Source organism: Trichoderma camerunense (genome assembly GCF_050948025.1).
Source record: "Trichoderma camerunense strain CBS 138272 chromosome Unknown V8C40scaffold_7, whole genome shotgun sequence".
Classification (NCBI taxonomy): domain Eukaryota; kingdom Fungi; phylum Ascomycota; class Sordariomycetes; order Hypocreales; family Hypocreaceae; genus Trichoderma; species Trichoderma camerunense.
The window spans coordinates 653,580-673,720 of NW_028145363.1; the positions used below are offsets into that span (position 1 = coordinate 653,580).

At 51.0% G+C, this 20,141-nt stretch overlaps 5 protein-coding genes across 5 annotated transcripts; all 5 read right to left on the minus strand.

Moving 5' to 3' along the window:
• Nucleotides 1-687: 687 nt before the first annotated feature.
• V8C40DRAFT_242569 (mitochondrial 37S ribosomal protein uS7m) lies at nt 688-2,175 on the minus strand. The gene is made up of 3 exons (XM_083215248.1): nt 1,855-2,175; nt 1,430-1,786; nt 688-1,366 (listed from the first exon to the last, which is right to left on the minus strand). The coding sequence occupies exons 1-3, from the start codon at nt 2,110-2,112 to the stop codon at nt 914-916; spliced, it is 1,068 nt and encodes a 355-aa protein (XP_083074161.1). The 5' UTR covers nt 2,113-2,175; the 3' UTR covers nt 688-913.
• Nucleotides 2,176-3,420: 1,245 nt separating this feature from the next.
• Nucleotides 3,421-3,824, minus strand: V8C40DRAFT_264876 (uncharacterized protein; the record flags this gene model as incomplete). Its single annotated transcript, XM_083219577.1, has 3 exons — nt 3,421-3,566; nt 3,639-3,698; nt 3,758-3,824. 3 exons carry the CDS (start codon nt 3,822-3,824, stop codon nt 3,421-3,423), a joined length of 273 nt encoding a protein of 90 aa, XP_083074162.1.
• Nucleotides 3,825-11,667: 7,843 nt separating this feature from the next.
• Nucleotides 11,668-13,988, minus strand: V8C40DRAFT_274311 (neutral/alkaline ceramidase; the record flags this gene model as incomplete). Its single annotated transcript, XM_083220590.1, has 2 exons — nt 11,668-12,771; nt 12,876-13,988. The coding sequence occupies 2 exons, from the start codon at nt 13,986-13,988 to the stop codon at nt 11,668-11,670; spliced, it is 2,217 nt and encodes a 738-aa protein (XP_083074163.1).
• Nucleotides 13,989-15,638: 1,650 nt separating this feature from the next.
• V8C40DRAFT_242582 (uncharacterized protein) lies at nt 15,639-16,121 on the minus strand. Its single transcript, XM_083215249.1, has one exon. It carries the CDS (start codon nt 15,985-15,987, stop codon nt 15,760-15,762), a length of 228 nt encoding a protein of 75 aa, XP_083074164.1. The 5' UTR covers nt 15,988-16,121; the 3' UTR covers nt 15,639-15,759.
• V8C40DRAFT_202950 (ATP-dependent helicase) lies at nt 15,936-19,541 on the minus strand. The gene has a single exon (XM_083212004.1). The coding sequence runs from the start codon at nt 19,305-19,307 to the stop codon at nt 16,332-16,334; it is 2,976 nt and encodes a 991-aa protein (XP_083074165.1). The 5' UTR covers nt 19,308-19,541; the 3' UTR covers nt 15,936-16,331.
• Between the last annotated feature and the right edge of the window lie 600 nt (nt 19,542-20,141).

A 20,141-nucleotide genomic window follows, 5' to 3' on the forward strand; every position in this document is an offset into this window, starting at 1 on the left:
TCGTGAGAATTCATCTTTGGCCCCCAACGCCCCTAAACAAGCCCGGCCTTTCGTTAGCAGCCCGTGGCTTTCCCTTAGCACGGCAGCACAGCAGCATCGCGATTAAGTTTATTCGGGGACGCAAGGGAGAGAAAGCAAGTCGCATTGCATGCCCTCGTGCATACCTGGTCAGAAAAAAAGGGGGCAGGTTTTCCAGCCAACGAGAATGCTAGCCTCAACTCAACCTTTCGCCACACCCGTTAAACGAGGAGAATCAGAAGCTTATCGCTCCTCACTGTGTAACCCAGCAAGTTGCGCCCAGCCTGCAAGTATCGTATGGGCTCAACTCCGTGCCCGCTTCAGTAAATTTGTATCAAATTGCACTGGACGGTTTTGCACTGCCCTGTGCTACTCCGCTAAGCGGCTGGCCTCAGAGTGCTCTCATTGGTGTTTTTGGGATGCTACGTGCGACTGACCATTCTTTGGTCTGTCTGGTCCTATTAAATTTAAAAATGGGCTTGATCTACCCGGATCGGGGGCCGGCCTCCCAGTTGCTCTCTTTTTTGGGTGTGCGTATTTATGAATTAGAGCCGGGCTGTTGGTCACATGCAGGCGATAGGCCTACAGCAGGCCGGATTCGAGGGGCGTCGTGATGTGCATTTATATGCTGATCTATACTTGATATGGAGCCAGTGTTTGCAGTGCGCGTGCATATAAAAAGCATCAATTCAATGGACAATATATACATCCGTTGGGAGCATTGAAACTGACACTATTTCGCGTCGACTTGGTTTCGCAGGTGTTCTACTACCTCGTAATGTACAAGCCTATTCAAAGCCTATAACGAACCCACCTCCTTTTTTTTTTTCATCTAGTTCGCTGCCGTAGAATACACATCTAATATACATTCAAATCTGCCGTCGCATCATGTCGTTTATTTCTTCTTCTTCGTCTTCAGCTTGTTGGACCCCACGTTGGCTCTAGCCGCAGTGCCAAGCTTGTGCACCAGCTTTCTCTTCTCCCAGACACTCGACCTGCCCTCCACCACGGCAATGATCTCCTCAGCTATCCGATGGGCAAACTGGTTTCGCCCACTGCCCTTCGAGGGCTTCTTGTTGATGACGTCCAGGATCCATTGGAACGCCATCCTTCGGCGCTGTCTGACGGCGAGGGGGACGGGGAGTTCCAGGGCACGGCCACCTCCACCAGCGCCGGCAATGTTCCTTACTTTGAGGAGCGGCGCAACCGAGTCGATGGCGATTGTGATGTAGAGGACGGGGTTAAGAGGGAGGTGGGCGGCGGGCGGAGTCCCTGGTAATAGGGGGAATTTCGGGCTGTAGATGGGGGCGGGCGACGTTCGTAAGAAGTTCATGACAGCAGCCATGTTCTAAAGCTGTCAGTACGAGGATTCCGAGCTGGTATATGCCAGCCGGCCTATATCATGACTTACCCTTTGCGCAACACTGAGTTCTCCATGGCGCATCAGGAGCCTAGTGATTTGCTCCAGCACGGGGTGGTATCGCTTCTTGACATGGAACCCGTCCGGATAGGGCTTTTGGGGAAGACCAAACTTGTGGCCGGCATTTTGCAATTCTGTGCCAACGGGGACTATTGACTGTGACCCGGCAGCAACAATAGCTTCCGCCTGCTCTGGTGGGGGAATGACACCCTCGCGATATAGAGCCTCCTCTTGCGCCTCTGTCAAGCCGCCCTCCCGCTGACTTGTTACGGGTCGACCGCCGTATAGTATTTGTTCCAAGGTCGCATCGTCTAGCGCTTCAATAGATGACGATTGTGATGAAGTTGTCTACGTTCCCAGCTGGTCAGCACTTCGGGATACACTCGATGTGTGGGGGAGGGGAGGGATCATCCAACCTCTTGTGCGGCTTTCTGGGTCAATTCTCCAGAGGCGCCCTCGGTAGTCTTAGAAATTCTTGGTTCTGAATTCGAGCCCGACCCGGAAGCTTCTCTCTTCGCACCGCTCGGAGAATTGGAGGGTTTGTTGGTCGCATCGTCGGCATAGAATCGAGTCGATGAAGCCTGGGCTCGGAATGGCTGAGCCGCAAGGCGGACGGGTTGCGTCCGGACCGCCAGAGTCCTGCATGCACCCCAGATCTTCAATCTTGAAGCCATGGTGGTGCTCCGTGCTACCGAATGGGCTCCCAAGGCGCAATTCTTCGTCGATACTTTCGCGTGATCGCCTTTCAATGTCCCTCCATGAAAATTACAGCCGCCCACCACCCGCCATCGCTGTGCCGACCCGGAATAATTCCGGGCCGAATCCAACTCCAGCCGCTCCAAACTTGCTTATGTCATCCCGCTTTTTGATGTCTCCATCCTTGCATGCTCATCTGAGATGGCTTGACGGATGAATCTGAGCAATCCTTGCAGCTTGTTCCACAGCATTGACTGGCAGCTGCCCATCCCTTGGACGCCAAGGTCGGGGCTCTCATTTCCTCCTTGGCCACATGACCTCGTCCTACCGTAACCACTCGATACGGACGCTTTTACGGTGTACGAAGCACAAGTATACTATCTAGCGGTTTTGGAGCTGCTCACTTGTTGGCCCATTCCTAAGTCATGCAATTCCAATGCGGAGATTCCTTTTTTTAATTGAATTGACAAACATGGTAATTATTAGTATCAACCTTCCACTCTCGTTATTGGGCTATGCGCCAGTCACCATTCTTCCATCATTCTTGAATTCGTCATAATCCAGCATTCGTCTTTGGTGTTTCCTGATATTGAGATCGAAATGCGAAAGTGAAATAGCCCTCCCAACTGATAAAATCAAACCAAACCAAAACAGACCAGATAAAAATCATATCAAAACCCTAGCAAAAAAGCAAAAACAAAACAGACAAATGAACAAGTTCGTTAGTCCAATACAATAAACTCCACCTTCGCAATCGCGATGCCACGCAACGTGACAAGGATTTCTGTGGTCGTGTGCCGCCCTTTTTTGTTATCTTCCACCGACAATGCTGTTGATCGGGACTGAGCGGCCACCAAGGGTATTGAGCAATCAAGGCAAAGGCCAGAAGAGAAGATTCTCGATCTATCAAGAGAGAAGATTCTCAATCTGTCAAGAGAGAAGATGCTCGATCTGTCAAGAGAGAAGATGCTCGATCTGTCAAGAGAGAAGATTCTCGATCTATCAAGAGAGAATTTTCCAAAACATGGCAAAATTGCAAATTGCGCCGTTCCCATAGCCGTCTTCTGTATAACCCCACGGTGGAAGGCTTTCTTTCTCTGTACTCCAACTCCAAACATGATGAGAAACCCTACAAAGAAAATGGAAAGAGAGCGAAAGAAGTAAAAAAAGAGAAGGAATGAAAAGCCAGGGATGCAAGTCATTTAGCTGCATCCTCGACATCTAGTGGCGAAAATTCCGTAGCACCAGCGAACAATGCTACTGGGCATGCAAGTAGCGGTGACTGCTCACCAAGCCGCCCTGCTCAACCAGTTCAGGGCGCACTCGGCGGCATCTTCTTTGGCATTGTTGAGATTCTTGCCATCGTACCAGTATCGTGCTGCGAGAGTCTGGCCTCGGATTGTGACTTGGCTGGACCAAGCTGTTCGGCCGCCTAGAAAACAAGAATCTGTGAGCCAATGGACACAATTAAGTGCCTAATAGGTAGGAGGGAATGCGTGCATACCTCGGCGATCAGACACAATCTGGAAAGTGGGGGGCATGATCTGAGCATCGCGGCAAGCCTCTGTATAACAGGTCAGTCATGTCAAGGCGAGGGTCAATGGCGAATGTGGCCATTCGTACCTTCAAGGCGCTCTTGCCAGGTTGAGCCAGAGGTGTAGGAAGAAGCAGAGGAGGTGGTGGACGACATTGTGGATGTTATAGGTAGTGGATGGATGTGATTGGTGTAGTGTAGATGTTCGAGGTCGAGAGGAAGCAAAGAGGCGAGGAGGACTGCGTATAAGATGGTGTCGAGCGTCGAAGGGGCCAATGGTCGGGGCGAAGAGAGGTGAGGTGTGGCAGACTTTATATAGGTATTATATAGTATGGAAGATCGAGCGAAAGGCTGGAATGAGGGATGGATGGCGGCTCTCAAGGGAGTATCTGTATCCAAAGCAGGAAAAGCGGCGTGTGGGGTGAATCTGAGCACTTTTGCGTTGATCAAGACAGTCAAAGCACTGGTCTGGGGATAGCGGGATAGAAAAGAGAGAGGAGTCTGTGGTTCAGACGGCGCAGACGCGATGTCTTATATCGTGGTGGACTCGGCCTGACGGGGGCTGGTCTTGTTTCTCGAGCTTGGTGGAGAGAACAAGTGGACGAGGATGAATCATCCGAGACGATGGACTAGGGGGCCCCAGCAGATGAGAAGCAGCCGTATGTGTGATGTGGCAGCCGGTGAGAAGCTAGTAGGAATTAGATGCAGGCGGGCCGGAGAAAAAAACGAGAGTCTTGGTATCAAATTTAGGCGTCGAGGTGGTGATTGCGCTGTCAATGCTTGCAGCTCAGGGTTGGCGTGTTTGACACGGAGCGGCTGCGGCAGACTGCATGTAAGAGGGCCTAGACAACGGTCAAGGCAAAGGGGAGTACAAATATTACAATGGACGGCAAGGCGTACAAGGAGGCGTCTCTCTATATGCCATCATATGTCCATTGGGTTTCTATTCTGGTCCATCGGCGACGTTAAGGGGGAGATGATGGCCGACAGAAGCAAAAGCAGAGAGGGTCATTAACTTTTCTGACGCTGCTGTTGGATTCTCTGCCACATGTAGCCCAGGACCGGGGGTTAAAAAAAGACGACTAGCATGGGGAGCACAAGGCGGGCATGGGGCCAAAGAAGCAAGCTTCAATTCAAGCAGCTGTTCTGTTGGAGGCGGACAAGTGTGATGGGGCCGGGATCATTTGCTGGGGCTGGTCGGTGGATGGTGATTGTCTGCTTTCCTTTTTCTGGCTCGACTTTGACTCTCCCCTGCACCGGCAAAGTATTGGTGTATGAGATACCAATAGATGGAGTCCATGTAATTTCAAGGTTGAGCTTGAGTCTACCAGTAGGAGGGTGGGGTGTGAATTGTCAGTGCGTGTGTGTGGGAGCGATGCGCTGTAGGTGCTGTGCTGCGCTGTGCTGCGTTGAGGTAGCATTCGACGTTCATCTCGTCCTGTCTTGTTGCTCGCCTATTCCCAGCGCGAGAGCATGAGATGACCACATTCGGAGGGAGATGTCTGAGACTCGCTTTTCTTCGTTCTCCGGGTTCCAAATGAATAATGAAGTTGCTGATACAGTACAGGTTTCGGTTTCGGCAATATCAAAACCTATCAGCAGAGCACACGACGAGTGAAAAGATGGCACCGCCGAGTGATATCCCAAAGTGAAAACACAGGGCAGGCACAATGCATCTTGTTAGCGCCATTAGGCCGGATCTCAGCCGCCATGCCAATGGGAGGCACGACGATGTCCAAAGTCATTGCCCCTGCCCCTGGCAACTCTGAATAGGTATCTTCCCCGTACTCGATACCCGGTCCCAGCCCAAACCACGCGGCGTGGAGGGCAGTACTTCATAGTGCCTCGTACTTCTCCATACCCCTTACCCCGTACTACAGAGGCCCTATTTAGTACCTTGACCTGCTGGAGTGACAAGGAAGACAAGGAAGCCACCGCCGTGCAAACGCGGCACTACTGCCGGCGAGCCCCACACCGGACAGATTAAGGTCAGTGCACCTATTTTGTATGGAGGCAGCTGTTCGCCCTTGCCGGTTGCTGCGACTTGTACTTTCCATTTACCACAGATGCGGACAAATACTACGGGGATGTCTTGGGTACCGTACATGTAGAGGTACTGACATCAAGACAGGCTGGATGCCTAAGGTATCGAGAAAAGGGAATAGAGACGAGACAGGAAGACAGACAAGACAGATAGCCATGTCGTGATAGAGCATCTCCGACTTCACCTCCAAGTATTACTGCGGCCATGCATACAGCATATAAACCACCCACACCAGGAAGCATACCCACATACACGTTGCATGCATGGATGGCTAAAAAAACAACTTCTTGGGCCACAATGGGCACGATGGCTGATCCGTCGCTCACCAGCTTCAGCAATACAACAGCCGTTCAGCAGAGGTTGACAAGGGGGACGACACCGGGCTCCATTTTCCCAAGTATCGGCGCTGCTGGATTCTGAGCCTTGATACGTCTGCCGAACGACCAGGGGGATTCAGTCATCCTCAATACCCTTACCCACCCGATACAATTGGTGCATACAAATCAGCACTGCTCATCCTCTCACTGCTGAAATCTCTTCTTCTGCCTATCTTGGTATCATCTCTGCCGACCAAAGCATACGACTGTGGCTCTGTGGCACTCCTGCTTTGGGCCAATATGCTTTGGGGGTGTGCAGCTGTCAAAGCCAAGTTTCTGCGCTGTCGCGCAACCAGCCACTCCGTGCTCCGTACTCACTCACCTTCATGCCAGCTCGGCCGTGAACCACTGATTCCCCGGTCGACAGTCCGTGTGACGCGGCTCTTATAAGTTTGCTACCCATTAGCATTTACTGTACTCCGAGGCAATCCAGGCAGTGCTAATGCATGTGCGGAGCAGGTCCCATCCACGCTGTCAGCCAGAATACAGAGTCATACGGAGTACAGCTTTCAGAATTGCTGGCGTTTGGTGGTGCCGGCGTGTCCGCCGGATCCCAATCCCGGGCACCAAGTTCATGGCTCGATGAGTTGTCTCAACACCTTGTCGCCAGCTTACCAGTTGCTGGCAAACACATACATGGCCCCTCCCATCTAAGCAGCAGGGCTGAGTGGGTACGTATGAAAATACGGATGGGGAAGCTAGGAAAGAAAGAGATGGAAACAAAAAAGAAGAGAGAGGAACCGAACCGGCGTTCTGGCTGCGAGACTACCTGAAAGGGACCACTCTCCTGAGCTATGGGTGCATACGTGCATATTACTTGGGACCAATATGCCGTCAGGTATGGAGGCTGTCTGCAACATCGGCTACCTGTCAACGTATACCAAGTGGTATTCTTGAATGCGCTGAGGTTGTGTTGCAAGAGCCAGCCACTAGGATGCTTCCCCCTTGGGATGCCGAGATTGCTGGCAGGGCGGGCGTGCATCTATGGGCGTTTGTTATATGTGCATACGCGCACATATACATACAAAGTGCACATGCCTTTGGCGTGGATGTGTTAGGCGACGAACCAACTGGAGACGTGAGTAGTAGATCGAGGGAGGTCCAGCTGACAATTACTAGTTCCTACTAGGCTGGTCGATACCTCTGTGAAGAGCAAAATTGCGGATTACGAGTACTCGGTGCTGCTAGGCCATAATATTATCACAACACGAGTGGCAGATGGGAAAACAGCGTCTGAATGTCCAGCGATGAGAAGCTCACACCGCGTTGGCGCCGATTAGTTTCTTTTTCAGCACGACTCTGTCACAGAAGACTGTCTCTCCTCTTCCGTCTCCTTCATTTTGGAGCGGTTATTTATTCTTGGTGGTCCACCCGCGTTTGGAGCCCATACCGCAGGATCTCAATGTCAGCTAAACACGAATGTACTACAGTTCTGTGGTGCAGGTCTGTGGAGCACACGACGACTGCATTAGCGGTGATGCCACTTAATGCGTGTTAAGGCTGAAGTCGCTGTATGCCATGTACTACCACCCACTCAAGCGGCATCGCGAAGTCTGAACCATTCGACTCTGGGGGATCTAAAAGCGAAGTGCCAACGCATTGCTTCCAACCCTGCGCCTAGAATCGTGTATCAATACATACATGCAACAATACCGGTACAATACGGAGCACAAAGGGTCGAATATCTGAGCCCCAAAGGAAGGGAGGGAAAGGCTAAGAAGCCAGCGAAAAAAAGAAAGCAGCAGGGAAGGGTTAAAAAAAAAAAAAAGTGAGCACGGGATGACAGCGGGGCATCCTGACGGTGACAACTAAGCACACACGACTGACTGACGATAGGCCGAAAAGGGGCGTGAGTTGGGCATCAGAGCGGGTCTCTTGATCTTGTTTTCCTGCTTCATTCAGTTCAAAAGGACCGCAGCCTTGGTGTGCGTCCCTAAAAGGACCAAGTAAGGCACGAAGGCAGCCTAGTATATAGGTATGTGAGTGTGTGCGTGACTAAAGTATGCATACCTAAATACAGGCAGGGAGCTATATGATGCCTGTTGTCGTCCCAAGGCACAATATTCATATATGTTGTGCGACGCATCGATATCTCTTGCACAGCAATATGTGGATAGGCAGATTTCGTCTCTCTCTCTGCGCATTGCGCCAAACTGTTGACACGACACAAGACGACACGACACGACGCAGATTTGGCGCCTCGATCAAGTACCAAGAAGTACACGCGCAACTGTACGACCTACTCCGTAAGTAGCGTGGAGAGAAGATGCTGGGGTTGCGAAGGGGTTATGCTTCCTCTTCCACACCGGTGCGGAGAAGAAAAGGAGATTTGAGACATTGCTCAGGTGTAACCATTTGCGCTTATATGACATTTGGAACCATGTACGTACCTGATACTACTTGAAATTTCGTTTCGCAGCTCGCGCACTAACACTCGAGCCGTCCAAAGGAGATGCAGATCATGAGAGGACTACCAACCGACTGAAACAATGGGAGAGGCGCCGACGCTCTGGAATCATGTCGCATTGAGGTGCTTAGTATGACAGGCCCAGCGAAGAACTCAAATCTTAACCATACCGCACCATCTACTAAGGCATCCCTGGCGCAAAGATCTCTCCCGCCCCGCAGCCCGTCGCCAGAAATCGAGCCGCCTCATAGATTCGGCCATTTTGTTCCCTCGGAAATGGACGATCCTCATGATATCATCTGCGCGCTGCACGACGCAAGACATTGTACAGGTCACGCCTGCTTGGCTGCTTGGGGTCTCACCTGTGGGATGAGATGACTACGAGCACATAGGTAGGTTGACACTTACGGCCGAGCGCGCACAAAGACGGCGCTTAGCCAGTTGTAATGGCTCTCTTTCCTTTCCCAGCTTATTCCTCTGCCTTCAATCACCCGTGTTTCCATTCCCTTGTATTCCAAGCCGTTCCGCGAAGGAGGCCCCCCACTTGACGCAACTCGCAGATTGCTTCACAAGGCATCATTTTGGCATCCACGTATCTTTGGGCGTACTCGTACGTACTAGTACAGGTGTTTGTTAGGCACCAAATTGCACACCAACGGGACTCGGGTTTGGGAACTGCTTCCTTTTTTTAATCATCTAAAATAGTATCCATTTGGTGGCTGCAAAAGGGGCAATGCAATTTACCTGGGCCGCGGGATTCCATCGTCGTCATTGACGTTGTTGTCTCTTTGGGCATCATGTCTTGACAACAAACCGTCGTGTACTTGGCAATGCCGTTGGCATTTGGCCCCTCGCTTCCGAACGACGGCTCGCGGCACCGCCTTGTGGGCCGGAAGCCGGAGCCGCTTGTTTGCTGCTTGATCTTCTTTGCAGTCGGTGAGCGAGGCGGAAGTGGCTTGGATAGAGTATTGGGTCCCAGTCAGTTAAGCGATACGCCATGCTTTCTCCTTGGCCAAAGAGTCGGTGATGAATAGGCGGCGCCCTGAAAGCAAGACGTCACGAGTGAGCCAGGACGCTCTGCAGGAGGCAGCCAGCCGAGACCTGCAGAAAAGCGAAATGTCACATCGCCATCTGCTTGGTCTCACGGCGCGCTTGACTACTGACTTGTACGTGCGTTGCCCGTAACTGGCCAAGTGCTCAAATGAATCATGTAGCTCTCAGAGCTGCTGGGTTTGGACGGATGACAGAAGTGGAAGAAAAATACGACGTCTACAGAGAGCGTCTCTTGTTGGCATCTCACACGCAGTTGCCGAGGAGCAGGATTCACCCCATGGCTCCCCCTCGCCTCATTAGCCTTGGTTGAGGCGCACATGATTTGGCAACCCCAAAAGCTGCACAACCAAGCTGGATTTCGCACTTTTGTTGTTGTTTGCCTCGTCCCAGTCACATGGAGTCAAAATTCATTCGGTCTGGCTATGTTGGGGAAGGGAGGAGGAAGACACGGCACTATGTCTAACAATAGCTGGTTCCACAGACTGCAGTAACAACGAAGTCACACAGGTTGTGTTGGCCAAACTTTCTGTACGTGGCCATCTTCCATCATGTTTGACATGAACAATGCCATCTATGCGGCTGCAGGCGGACAGGCTGCACCCCAAAGAAAGTGAGGCTACGAAACCCAGCGGCAATATGCCTCTCAACTCTCACTAGAAGAGCTCTCCGTGTTCATCTCACTGCTGTCGGGATAACACAAGATCATGTCCTTGACGTGAATCTAAATTAACTTCCCCCCCTTTTCTCAGCTAGTTTGCTGGCTTTTTCTTCTTCGCCGCGTGCTGCCACCCTCTCCCGTCTGGGTGCCGTCAGGCCGCTTGATGCCCATCCAATAGACATGGCGACTTCGGCGCAGGGAGTGGGAAGAGAAAAGGTGGCTTGCATATGCTTGACGGGTTAGTCACTGCTGCGGAAAAAGAACTCGTGCGGACAATTCTGAGTGACTATTGGATAATATGCGTGGATTGAACGTTATCACGCAAATTGTACCGTCGTCGTCGGGCTTCTACAGCCGCCTCGGAAGTGCACTTCTAATTTTGAGATGGACGAAATCAGTCGCCCGAGCAAGTAAGTACATGGCGGGGAATCGGTTTGGGATCGATTCATCTTCCTCTCTGAATATCCAAGCAGCACATTGTATGTCGTGCATACATGGCTTCTGCCGTCCTGAGAGAGCCCCATCTGCTACAGCACAATCGGATGCACACGGCATATACTGATGTTTACAGTAAGATATCATGAAATAATCGAACTCGATATCGTGGGAAAGACGATATGTGAAAATAATAACCAGTAATTTGTGCTAACCAACGAAGGAAGCACATCAAATTGTGTGGAAGAAATAACGAGACCAAACCCGTATCCTCGAGATACCACATGAGAGAATCACCACTCCAATCAACCCCATACAAGAAACAAGCATAACTTCCCACCGCCCATCATGCGCAACCTTGTATCGTAAGCTTAAATCAAAACACACCCGTAGATCCCGTCTCATCCTGACCCGTCTCCAGACCAACAAGTCCAGAACTTCAGTACGACGGGAATATACATGAGAGCAGCAATATCGGCCAAGTGCATTCCATCCACGGCCAACCGACGGAAGCAATGTAACAACCTTCAACTCAAACAAAATCTCTTTTCATAAACACTGCCCGTCGTACGAGGCCAGTCCCGAATTCCCGGGTCAGGTCTCTGATACCCACCCCCCTCCTAGTGTCACGAAGCCTCAACCGCCATGAGTGTCAGGTAAACAAGTTTACGAAGAAAGACAAGAGAAACGAGACGCAGCTGTCCATGTCTGTACTATGAACCTATCAAATCCTCTTCTCATCTCTTCCCTCCGTATCCATAAAAGAGGAGGCTACCCGTGCCATTAGCGTCATGTAGCATAGCAAAGCATGTTTGTCATAATCAGCAAGTAGCCTTAAGTGATAAACTTTTCCAATTATAGCATAAAGTCACAGGGAACACGCATACGAGGCCAACAATATTCGCTTTCTGATCCAATGCCTTGTCTGAACATTAATGGTCAAAACAGAAATATGTACACTGGCCTTTTTCCAAGCAGCATATCAGTTCAAAGTTCAAGTATCATTTCCTAAACAAACTTCTACTTCACTTGAGCGTAAAACTATTGCTTGTTCCCACAAACGACGACACTCCTCCAAACAGTGCCTTGGAGTCGCCGTAATACTTGACACGGTATGTTCCCGGCTGCGCATTGCCGTACGTCTCCCAAGTAATGTCCACCTCGCTCTGTCCCAGGATGAAATTGGTTCTTCGCCAGGTGTAGACCAAGAACCAATCCGAGTCGTCACGTACCTGCGTCCATGTCCCGCCGCTGCCTTGTTGCTCGATTGCCGCAAAGGTTTGTTCTTGGCGGAGGTTGTTACGTGGATTAGCACCCACGAAAGTGACGTTGACAACATCACCGATATTATACGTCAGGTTCGGCTGCACCAAAACGTTTCCAAAGCTCTTGCCCAGCGGTGCGTTATCCTGGACAACATCGGTAATAAATGAGATCATGTTCTGTCGGTTGTCTGGAGGGAGGACACCTTGGGAGGGGGTGCTGGTCGAGCTAGGTTCAAGGTAGTGCAAGTTGCTGACGGTGAGATTGATGTAGGCGTTGAGCTCGTTCCGACCGAAGAGGGTTGAGGCTCCTTCGTAGCGCTGGATATCGTACTCCTCAGGCGTTGCGCAATAATGAGAATAGCTGTTTGCTGGGCCACCCAAGACGACAATGGGGTCCTCATCGAGGAACGTGGCTGCTTCCTTTGCAACTGCGGCCTTCCAGCGTCGGCCAGCCATAGTGGTAGCTTCACTAGGACTGACAATGATGACAAGCTGGCCTACGCGGAGCGCCTGAATGTCCACGATATTCGGCGTCCAGGCGTATGGCGTCGATATCTCACCAACATCTAAAAGAACAGGTTTGGGCTGCTGGCACGCAACTTGCTGGGGGCCCGGTGCTTTGAGCAGACCACCAACAAGTGACCAAAAAGGGTTGTTCGGCGCACCAGAGTCACCCTGAACGAAATCAAAAGCGCCGGGCCAATCAGAAGTTCCAGCAGCAAAAGAGAAGCCGAGAGCGGCCGGGCACGTCTGAGCCTTGGTTCCGTCTGGCAACGTAAAGTTAAAGTATCGCATATCCTGGAAGAAGTGGAAGGCTTTGACCGTGGATCCAGAAACTGCAGTAGTAGATGATTTCAAGTTGTCCTATGATTTTGTAAGTTGCAATTCCTTTTCCATTGAAAGAAGGTAAAGGTGGATATAAGTGAAGTTATTGGGAAACGAGCAAGCAAAAAAGACATCTCACTTACATAAATAGTCTGGGCTCCAGCAAATTGCCTGCGGCCCATTTCGTAACAGCTCTTTGCGCCGAGATCCAAGGCCTGGAACTCGGGTCCTCGGCCATGACAACTTTGCGACTTACCATCAGCACAAGTGCTGTTTTCGAGGCTACACTGCTGACCAGAGCCATCGTCACACCAAGCACCAAGAACATTGGGAGTGGTATCGCCAACATTGGCCTGGCTGAAGCCTGCCACGAAGCCATCCGCAGCTGTAGCGTCGTTCTTCATAGCACTCTCGAAGAGCCATGCAGCAACACCTTTGTTGTCACCAGCAGCATGAGTGTTATTTCCAAGGAGAGAAGTGCCGTGAACAGGGAACCATGACAAGACACCGATGTTCTTGCCGTCAGAAGCGCGCTGGAAGCGAAGCAAAGTCATGGTAATATCGGTTTCCGCGTCGTACTGGGCTCGCTCCTCTTCTGGGTTGTTGAGATACGCCCAAAGCGAACGGTTGATGGCGCCATCAGGAATGTCAGTTGTGCCGACATCGAGATAGCCTTCCTGGAGGCTCTCATGGGCGCGCTGAACAGACAAGACAGCACCATTGACAATGGCTTGGTAGCTCTGCTGGCTCCAGCCAAGGGACGTGATCTGAGGCAGCAGGTAGTTGAACCAGGCACCGGGACCAGAGTGGCTGTGAGTTCCCGTCAGAGCAATATTGTTCTGACCATAGACGGCATAGTCACTGCCTAGCGCCTTCAGACCATCAAGGAGGCCATTCCGCATAGCAGTGTCTCCAGACTGCGTGTCGAGGACCAGGTAGACAAAGCGGTCACTGGGATTGTTCTTGTCCGCAATGATGAAAGCACGGCTGTAGAGACGTTGGCGAAGGCCAGACCCCGTCTGGTCCAGGTTGGCATATCCAGCAAAGCCAATCTCCACCACCGGGCCTGTGATATCGGCCTTGCCCACGCCGATGAGATACGACTGGCGATCTGCATCGGCGAGCTTCTGGAACTTGTGCAGTTTTCCGCCGGGCGTAGCCGTAGCAATGGCGCCAAAGAGCACCACGGAAAGGATAGCAAAGATGCTAAAGATGGAGAGCGCCGACCGGGCCCTGCCGGTAAAGAGCAACGCCATGGTTGGAGATTCGAGAGCCGGAGCTGGCGACTTGACTTTCTCCGAAGTTGGGAGAGGAGCCAGTTTCTCCAGCTCTCCCTGTGAGGAGTCCGCCATGCAGTACTTATTTATCTGTGCAGTTCTCCTAGTATAGGATAGGTTAAGGTAAGGCAGACGTGAAATTAATGCCCAAAAGTCGTGAACTGTCTATCAATGCTTGTGCTTGTAGTATCGGCACGGATCACTTGACTGTAAGGGAAGCAGCTTGCGTTCCGCTCCTGCCCATTAAGACATGGCGATGCCCTCCAAGGAAAGGGCGGCATGCCCGGCTGCCCTCCAACTTTAAGCTCCGCACCGCTAGTCCCGATACGCGGAGCTATACTGCCCTTGCGGGGTTAGCGGCAGCGGCAGTCCAGATCCCGCTGGGGAAGGCTGTCCTGGGACAATACAATTGGCGTTATAAAAAGGGCAGCTATGATGCGTAATTGAGATATTTAATGGAATATTTTATTTATTTTTCAACTAAGGTATTCTCCGTATTAAGCGAATAGCTTTCTCCAGTTGTTTCTTTTTACTTCTTTCACCACTTGAGATTCTACACCTGAGATTTGAATTGCATGTCCATATAATGACAAACACTCGGAGTCGGGTCAACCCTCATCATATCGACAACAGACGAAAGAACCGTGAGCAACTCCAAACGGCACAGTCAAGGTCGTATTGATTGCTATCGACATTCATGCGACCCCGTTCTGTGCAGCACTTACAATTGACACCTTACATCTAGGAGGGCACCGGCCGGTGGGACGGTCAACGTAGCATCGGCAGCTCAGCTTCTTAGCACTCATGCAGCACCCAGAGAAAGCCAATACGAGTCCGGACATGCAGTTGAGCACGGCTAGGCCAGCCGATTGTCGTCACATCGCGCAGCGAGACAGACCTGAATGGCAGATCCAAACAAAGTGCTGCGCGTGCTGAGCTGTTGGCTGTGTGACGGCAGCCCCCCTCCAGATCAAGGTTGAAAGTGCGGGGAGGGCCGCTAACATAGATGAACTGGGTCACCCGCCATCCGCGGGCTCCATTGGACAAATGCCAGTCTGAACCCACTGTGTCTGCCGAGACTCGAGTATTTTTGGCAATGGAGCAGGGAGTAAAACCGGCCAATCTGATTCCCCTTGGGCCAGTCAAAGATCTACATACAGAGCCAAGACAGTGATACAAACAATGACAGATCACCACGTCATCGTGAGTGTCGTATGTCAGACGTGAATCTCTGGAAGCAGGTACAGGCAACCAATGCCGCCCGTTGTCTTGGCTGGTGTGCAAGGCGAGGCATCGTCATCACCACCACCATCCCACGAATCGGCGCGATGCCTTAGTCGAGCGGGGGGTGTCAACACTGGCATTTCTACCACCGCCTTGAACAGTATCATGTCCGATTGCCCGGCATGAGCCTCGGTTGAATATCCGGAAAGAAACAAAGACAAAAAAACCCTTGTCATTTGGCTTGTGCAAGAGCCCAAGCTGAGATGGGTCTTACCTGGGCTGCGAGGAGTCGTCTGAAGTGACATGTACGAGTATCAGTTCGAAAAACCAATGGAGAGCTTTCCACTGCCAACAATGCCTAAGTGCCCAAGCTAGCAAAAATGCCAAGGAGACAAGATCAAGATGGCATTAATCAATGTATTGGTCTCTTCTCATTGACGTCCGACTTATTAATATAGCTATTGATTGAATCCGCCAATCCACAAAGTACACCCTTTGCTCATACCCTACACGACACCATCACGAACTAATCTTTCTTCTCCAAACCCACGATCCAAGGCGCATAGTTGTACACGAGATATCCATCCACAACCAAGCACGTCGCAACTCCATATGTAATGTACCGGCGAGATTGAGGCGATAAATTCCTCCAGCTTCGTGCAGACGCAGAGATGCCCACGTCTGCTGGCTTGAGGGCGCGTGCCGAAGTGGAAAAGGCGGCTCGGGTGGCTTTCGACATGACGGTAGAGAACATGATGTGCTTTTTGTTTCTTATTTTCTTTATTCTCTTCAAAGAAAAAAAAAATGATAATGAGTAATTGAGTGGATTTGCGTGTGATTGCGTAGTTTTATGATGAGTCTATTGTTTTAATGGATTGATTTGATGCCGATGCTCTATTTCATTCAGTTCATCACGGTCTTTATATACGTAGCCCGCTCCCGTGTTTAGCCACCTTACTCCCGCCAGCCGTTATGCTTATTCGTAAGGTTTGCCATTATGCCCCAACGCCACAATAAACACTCTCCACGCGCCCCATCATTTTAGGTACAATCAAGCATTCCAAAAATGCGCATACATAACCCAATAGAATCTAACATTCACTGCGGCTTCGTGGGCCGCGTTATCGTCAATGGCTTAAACGGCTTGCGAAGCCTATCCAGTCCCGGCGGCGGACCTAAACCTACCGGACGCCTTACGCCGCCCCTAGAAGCGGCAGAAACAAACGTCGTCCTGTGAAAGCTCGTGGCAGGGCGATCGGGAGCAGAAACCTTTTGTGCGGTCGTCTGTTGTTCTTCCTTCACCTCTTCGACTTCAGCTGGTCTTGGTGGAGAGCTGGAGAAGCAGTGATACCGCTTCTTAGAGGCTTCGTCATCTTCCTTCTTAATGACGCTGGGCCTGTTTAGGGCATTGCCGCTGGCGAGCTTGTGTTTCGCCAACGATGGGTCGACAGCAGGTAGTTTTGGGAGCTCGGTCGCTTTCGTCTCGGCCGCCATTCTAGCTGCGGATCGAGATGCTGCAAGCTGATATCGAGCCATGGAAGCGTCTGGACCGCCGAACCCGCCGCCTGGAGCTGCTGGTTTCTTTGACGCTGTAGTTACAAATCCAAGGAGACTGGACTGGTCTGCCTTTCGACGCGTTGTTCCCATTTTGACGGTCTTCTTGGCTGCCGCCGCCTTTTCTGCCTCGACAGCAGCGGCCGCAGAGAGGGCGTTTTGATGTGCTCCAGCCGACATGAACCCGGGTAAGGAAGCCATGGTAAAGTTGGACGCTTGCTCCATGGTTGTGCTGTATTCCTTCTTCCATGGCCGCTCCTCGGCCGCTTCTTCTTCGTCGTTACCATAGCCCTGGTTGTTTAAGCGCTGCCTCTTGGGGCCCTTTGGACGATATCCTTCTGAGTCTTCTAGACCCTCCGCATCTCTAGTGTCGATTGGATCTATGGGAAACAAGTTGTCCTCTAGAGAGAACATGGTTGGGAGTTTGGCAAAGATTGCTTTCTCGCTGGGGAGATCTCTCCCAAGGATTTTCGCGACCCCTTCTAGGATTGGTCTGTTAAACGATGCACCTTGCTTGGCAAAGGCGGCTGAGGCGAATGGTGAGACAAAAGGTGATAGCTCGACCTTTGTGCCCATACCCTGAGACCCGTACAAGGGACAGCTGAGATAAAGCAACGCTTGTGCTCTGGTCATGGCCACATAGAGGAGCCGCCTCTCTTCGTCCAAGTCCTCGGCCCTTGAATGGGGGATGGAGCCGGCATAGACTGACGGAACAAACACAATGGGCCACTCGAGCCCTTTGGCAGCATGAATAGTTGATATAGTGATCACTGCTTTTTTCTCTGCCCCTTCGTCGTTTTTCTGAGCATCGGATGCCAGCGCGACGTTTGCCAAGAAGCGGCCCAAGATGCTGTCATCTTTCACCTGATCGACATTGTCGATTTCAGGTAGCATTTCATCCTCTAGATTTGCTGCATCTCGTACAAAATCATTTGCCAAGCTGAGGAATTCCTGAACGTTTTGCCACCTCTGTTCATGGTCTTCGGGATACTCTGATTCGAGGTATTGTTTAAAATCGAGCTGTGAGAGTAACTTCTCAATCAGATCAACTAGAGTATGTTGAGAGTCCTCTGTGATTTGCTGGGCTTGAGTTTGAAGATTTGAAATTATTCTCAGCAGCTCGGTGTTGAGCTTTTGCTCCATCTTCGGTAGTATCTTTGTCGTCGCTTTACGACTGCCCTGGCAGTGCTTTCTCAAGAGCGACCAGAGACTTATTTTCAGCTGCTCGGCCTCTTCTATCAGTCGTTTGATCGTCGTGTCTCCGATCCCCCGACGCGGAACATTGATGATTCGGGCAATGGCGTCGTTATTGTCCGGCTGATAGATTGCGCGCAAGTAATCTAGCAAAATCTTGATTTCCTTTCGTTCATAAAACTTGTGGCCTCCAATCATCCGATAGGCCAGCCCAGCCTTTCCCAATGCCGCCTCGATGTGTCTGGAGAGAGAGGCAGACCTCAGTAGAATAGCCACGTCTTCATATGTGAGCATGTCTCCAAACATCATGACAGCCCGTTTAATCTCTGAGACAATCCAGTCTCCTTCCGCGGCGGAACTCTTTAGCTTTCGCAAAACTGGTCTTGCACCTTTTGTATGGACTGGCAGAAGGACCTTTTGATATCTCTTCTTATCCTGTTGAATGACTGTTAATGAGACGTCGAGAATTGACTGAGATGACCGATAATTTTCCTCCAGGGATATCTCATCGGTGTCGGGATAATCTCGCAGCAGACGGTACAAATTTCGGATCTCGGCCGATCGCCAGCCATAGATACTTTGATCGGGGTCACCAACAATTGTTATTCGTTGGCGAGCTTGCGCAAATAGTTTCATCAACTCATACTGAATGCCATTTGTGTCCTGGTACTCATCAATGAGCACAGACTGAATGTTCGAAACACAGGCGGGGTATTCTCTCAAAAGCTCGACACAGCGCACTAGTAAATCATCGTAATCCAATAAATTTGATCGTTCCAAGTGCTCCTGGTACTCCCTGTAACACTCGTTTAAGGAGGGATTCTCAGGCTGCTTCTTGTTTGGGGCTGGTTCCGTTGCATGGCCCTTGGCCTTTTTCTTGCTGATCCATGATCTTGCATATCCTGGATCAATGTTGAAGTCGTGCCGCTTGCATATCCGCTGAATTACGGCCCTCGAATCGCCATCATCCGCAATACCAAACTTGGAGTCGAGGCCTATGTGTTTACCATAGGCACTAAGATACCGCCGAGCAATGGAGTGAAAAGTACCGAGCACAATCTTTTTCTCACATTCTGGACCAAGGACCTTTCCAATCCGCTCTTTCATTTCCCGGGCTGCCTTGACCGTAAATGTTGCAACGACGATGTCTGACGGTTGGTAGCCGGTTTGCTGAACCAACCACACGACGCGTGATGTTAGAGTGTGCGTCTTGCCACTGCCGGGGCCGGCTAGGATAGCGACTGTCGACGCATTGGAAGTAACGGCACGGCGCTGGGCCGCATTCAGTGATTTCAGGATTGGATTTTCAGCCTGGGCCGCTGTCATGGTGGTGGTTAAGGCGACAGCGGGCCAAGTGTGTGATTAAAAAAGGAAGCAGAGATTAGGCATCGAGAGCTGATACCGCGGATCCAAGCAAATGATGATGATTGAGTTTCCAATACAACAGACAGATAAGAAGCACATTCAATTCAACAAATCATTGTGATTTTTGCCTCATCGTATCAACCTCGCCCATACTAGACGCCGTTGTCCAAACGCGTCGGCGCAACCAACAAGAAACACGGCATCGCGAAGTCATGTGACCATAATGATGCGCCTTAGTAAGCATATGAGAACGCAATTAGTTACGGCTTTGAAGCTGCACTCATTTTTATCAATTTTACCACTTTGAGATTTGGGATTTGAGATTTGAGAATGGGGGATTTGGAGAATGGAAGAAAGAGAGAGCCCATCGATGATCCTTCGTGATTGTGAATGTTAGACGCGCTCATCTGTGCTATCTGTGATGGGTGATGGGTGATAGAATGGGTGATGAGAAATGCCTTCACATCACACGACCAGTTGAAGCCGTCACAAATCCAGAATCCAGAGATGGCGTGACTCGAGTGTTCAAAGATGAGGTCCGTCAGCACGATTGGTGTATCTGTCGATCATCACTTCAGTCACTTCGCAGAACAACCAATTCAGCAATTCAGCCATGCCCAAGAGGCATCCGGATCCGCTCCGGCGGTGTGCCTGGCGATGTGACGAGACATACAGGACGGGCACCTCGTTGGTCGAATTTGGGTGACCCGGGCTTTGGAGTTCAGGGCGCCCATCACCGCTAGCAGGAGTGGCTGAAGGGGGTAGCTGGTGCTATTGCTGCTATTCTAAGCAGCC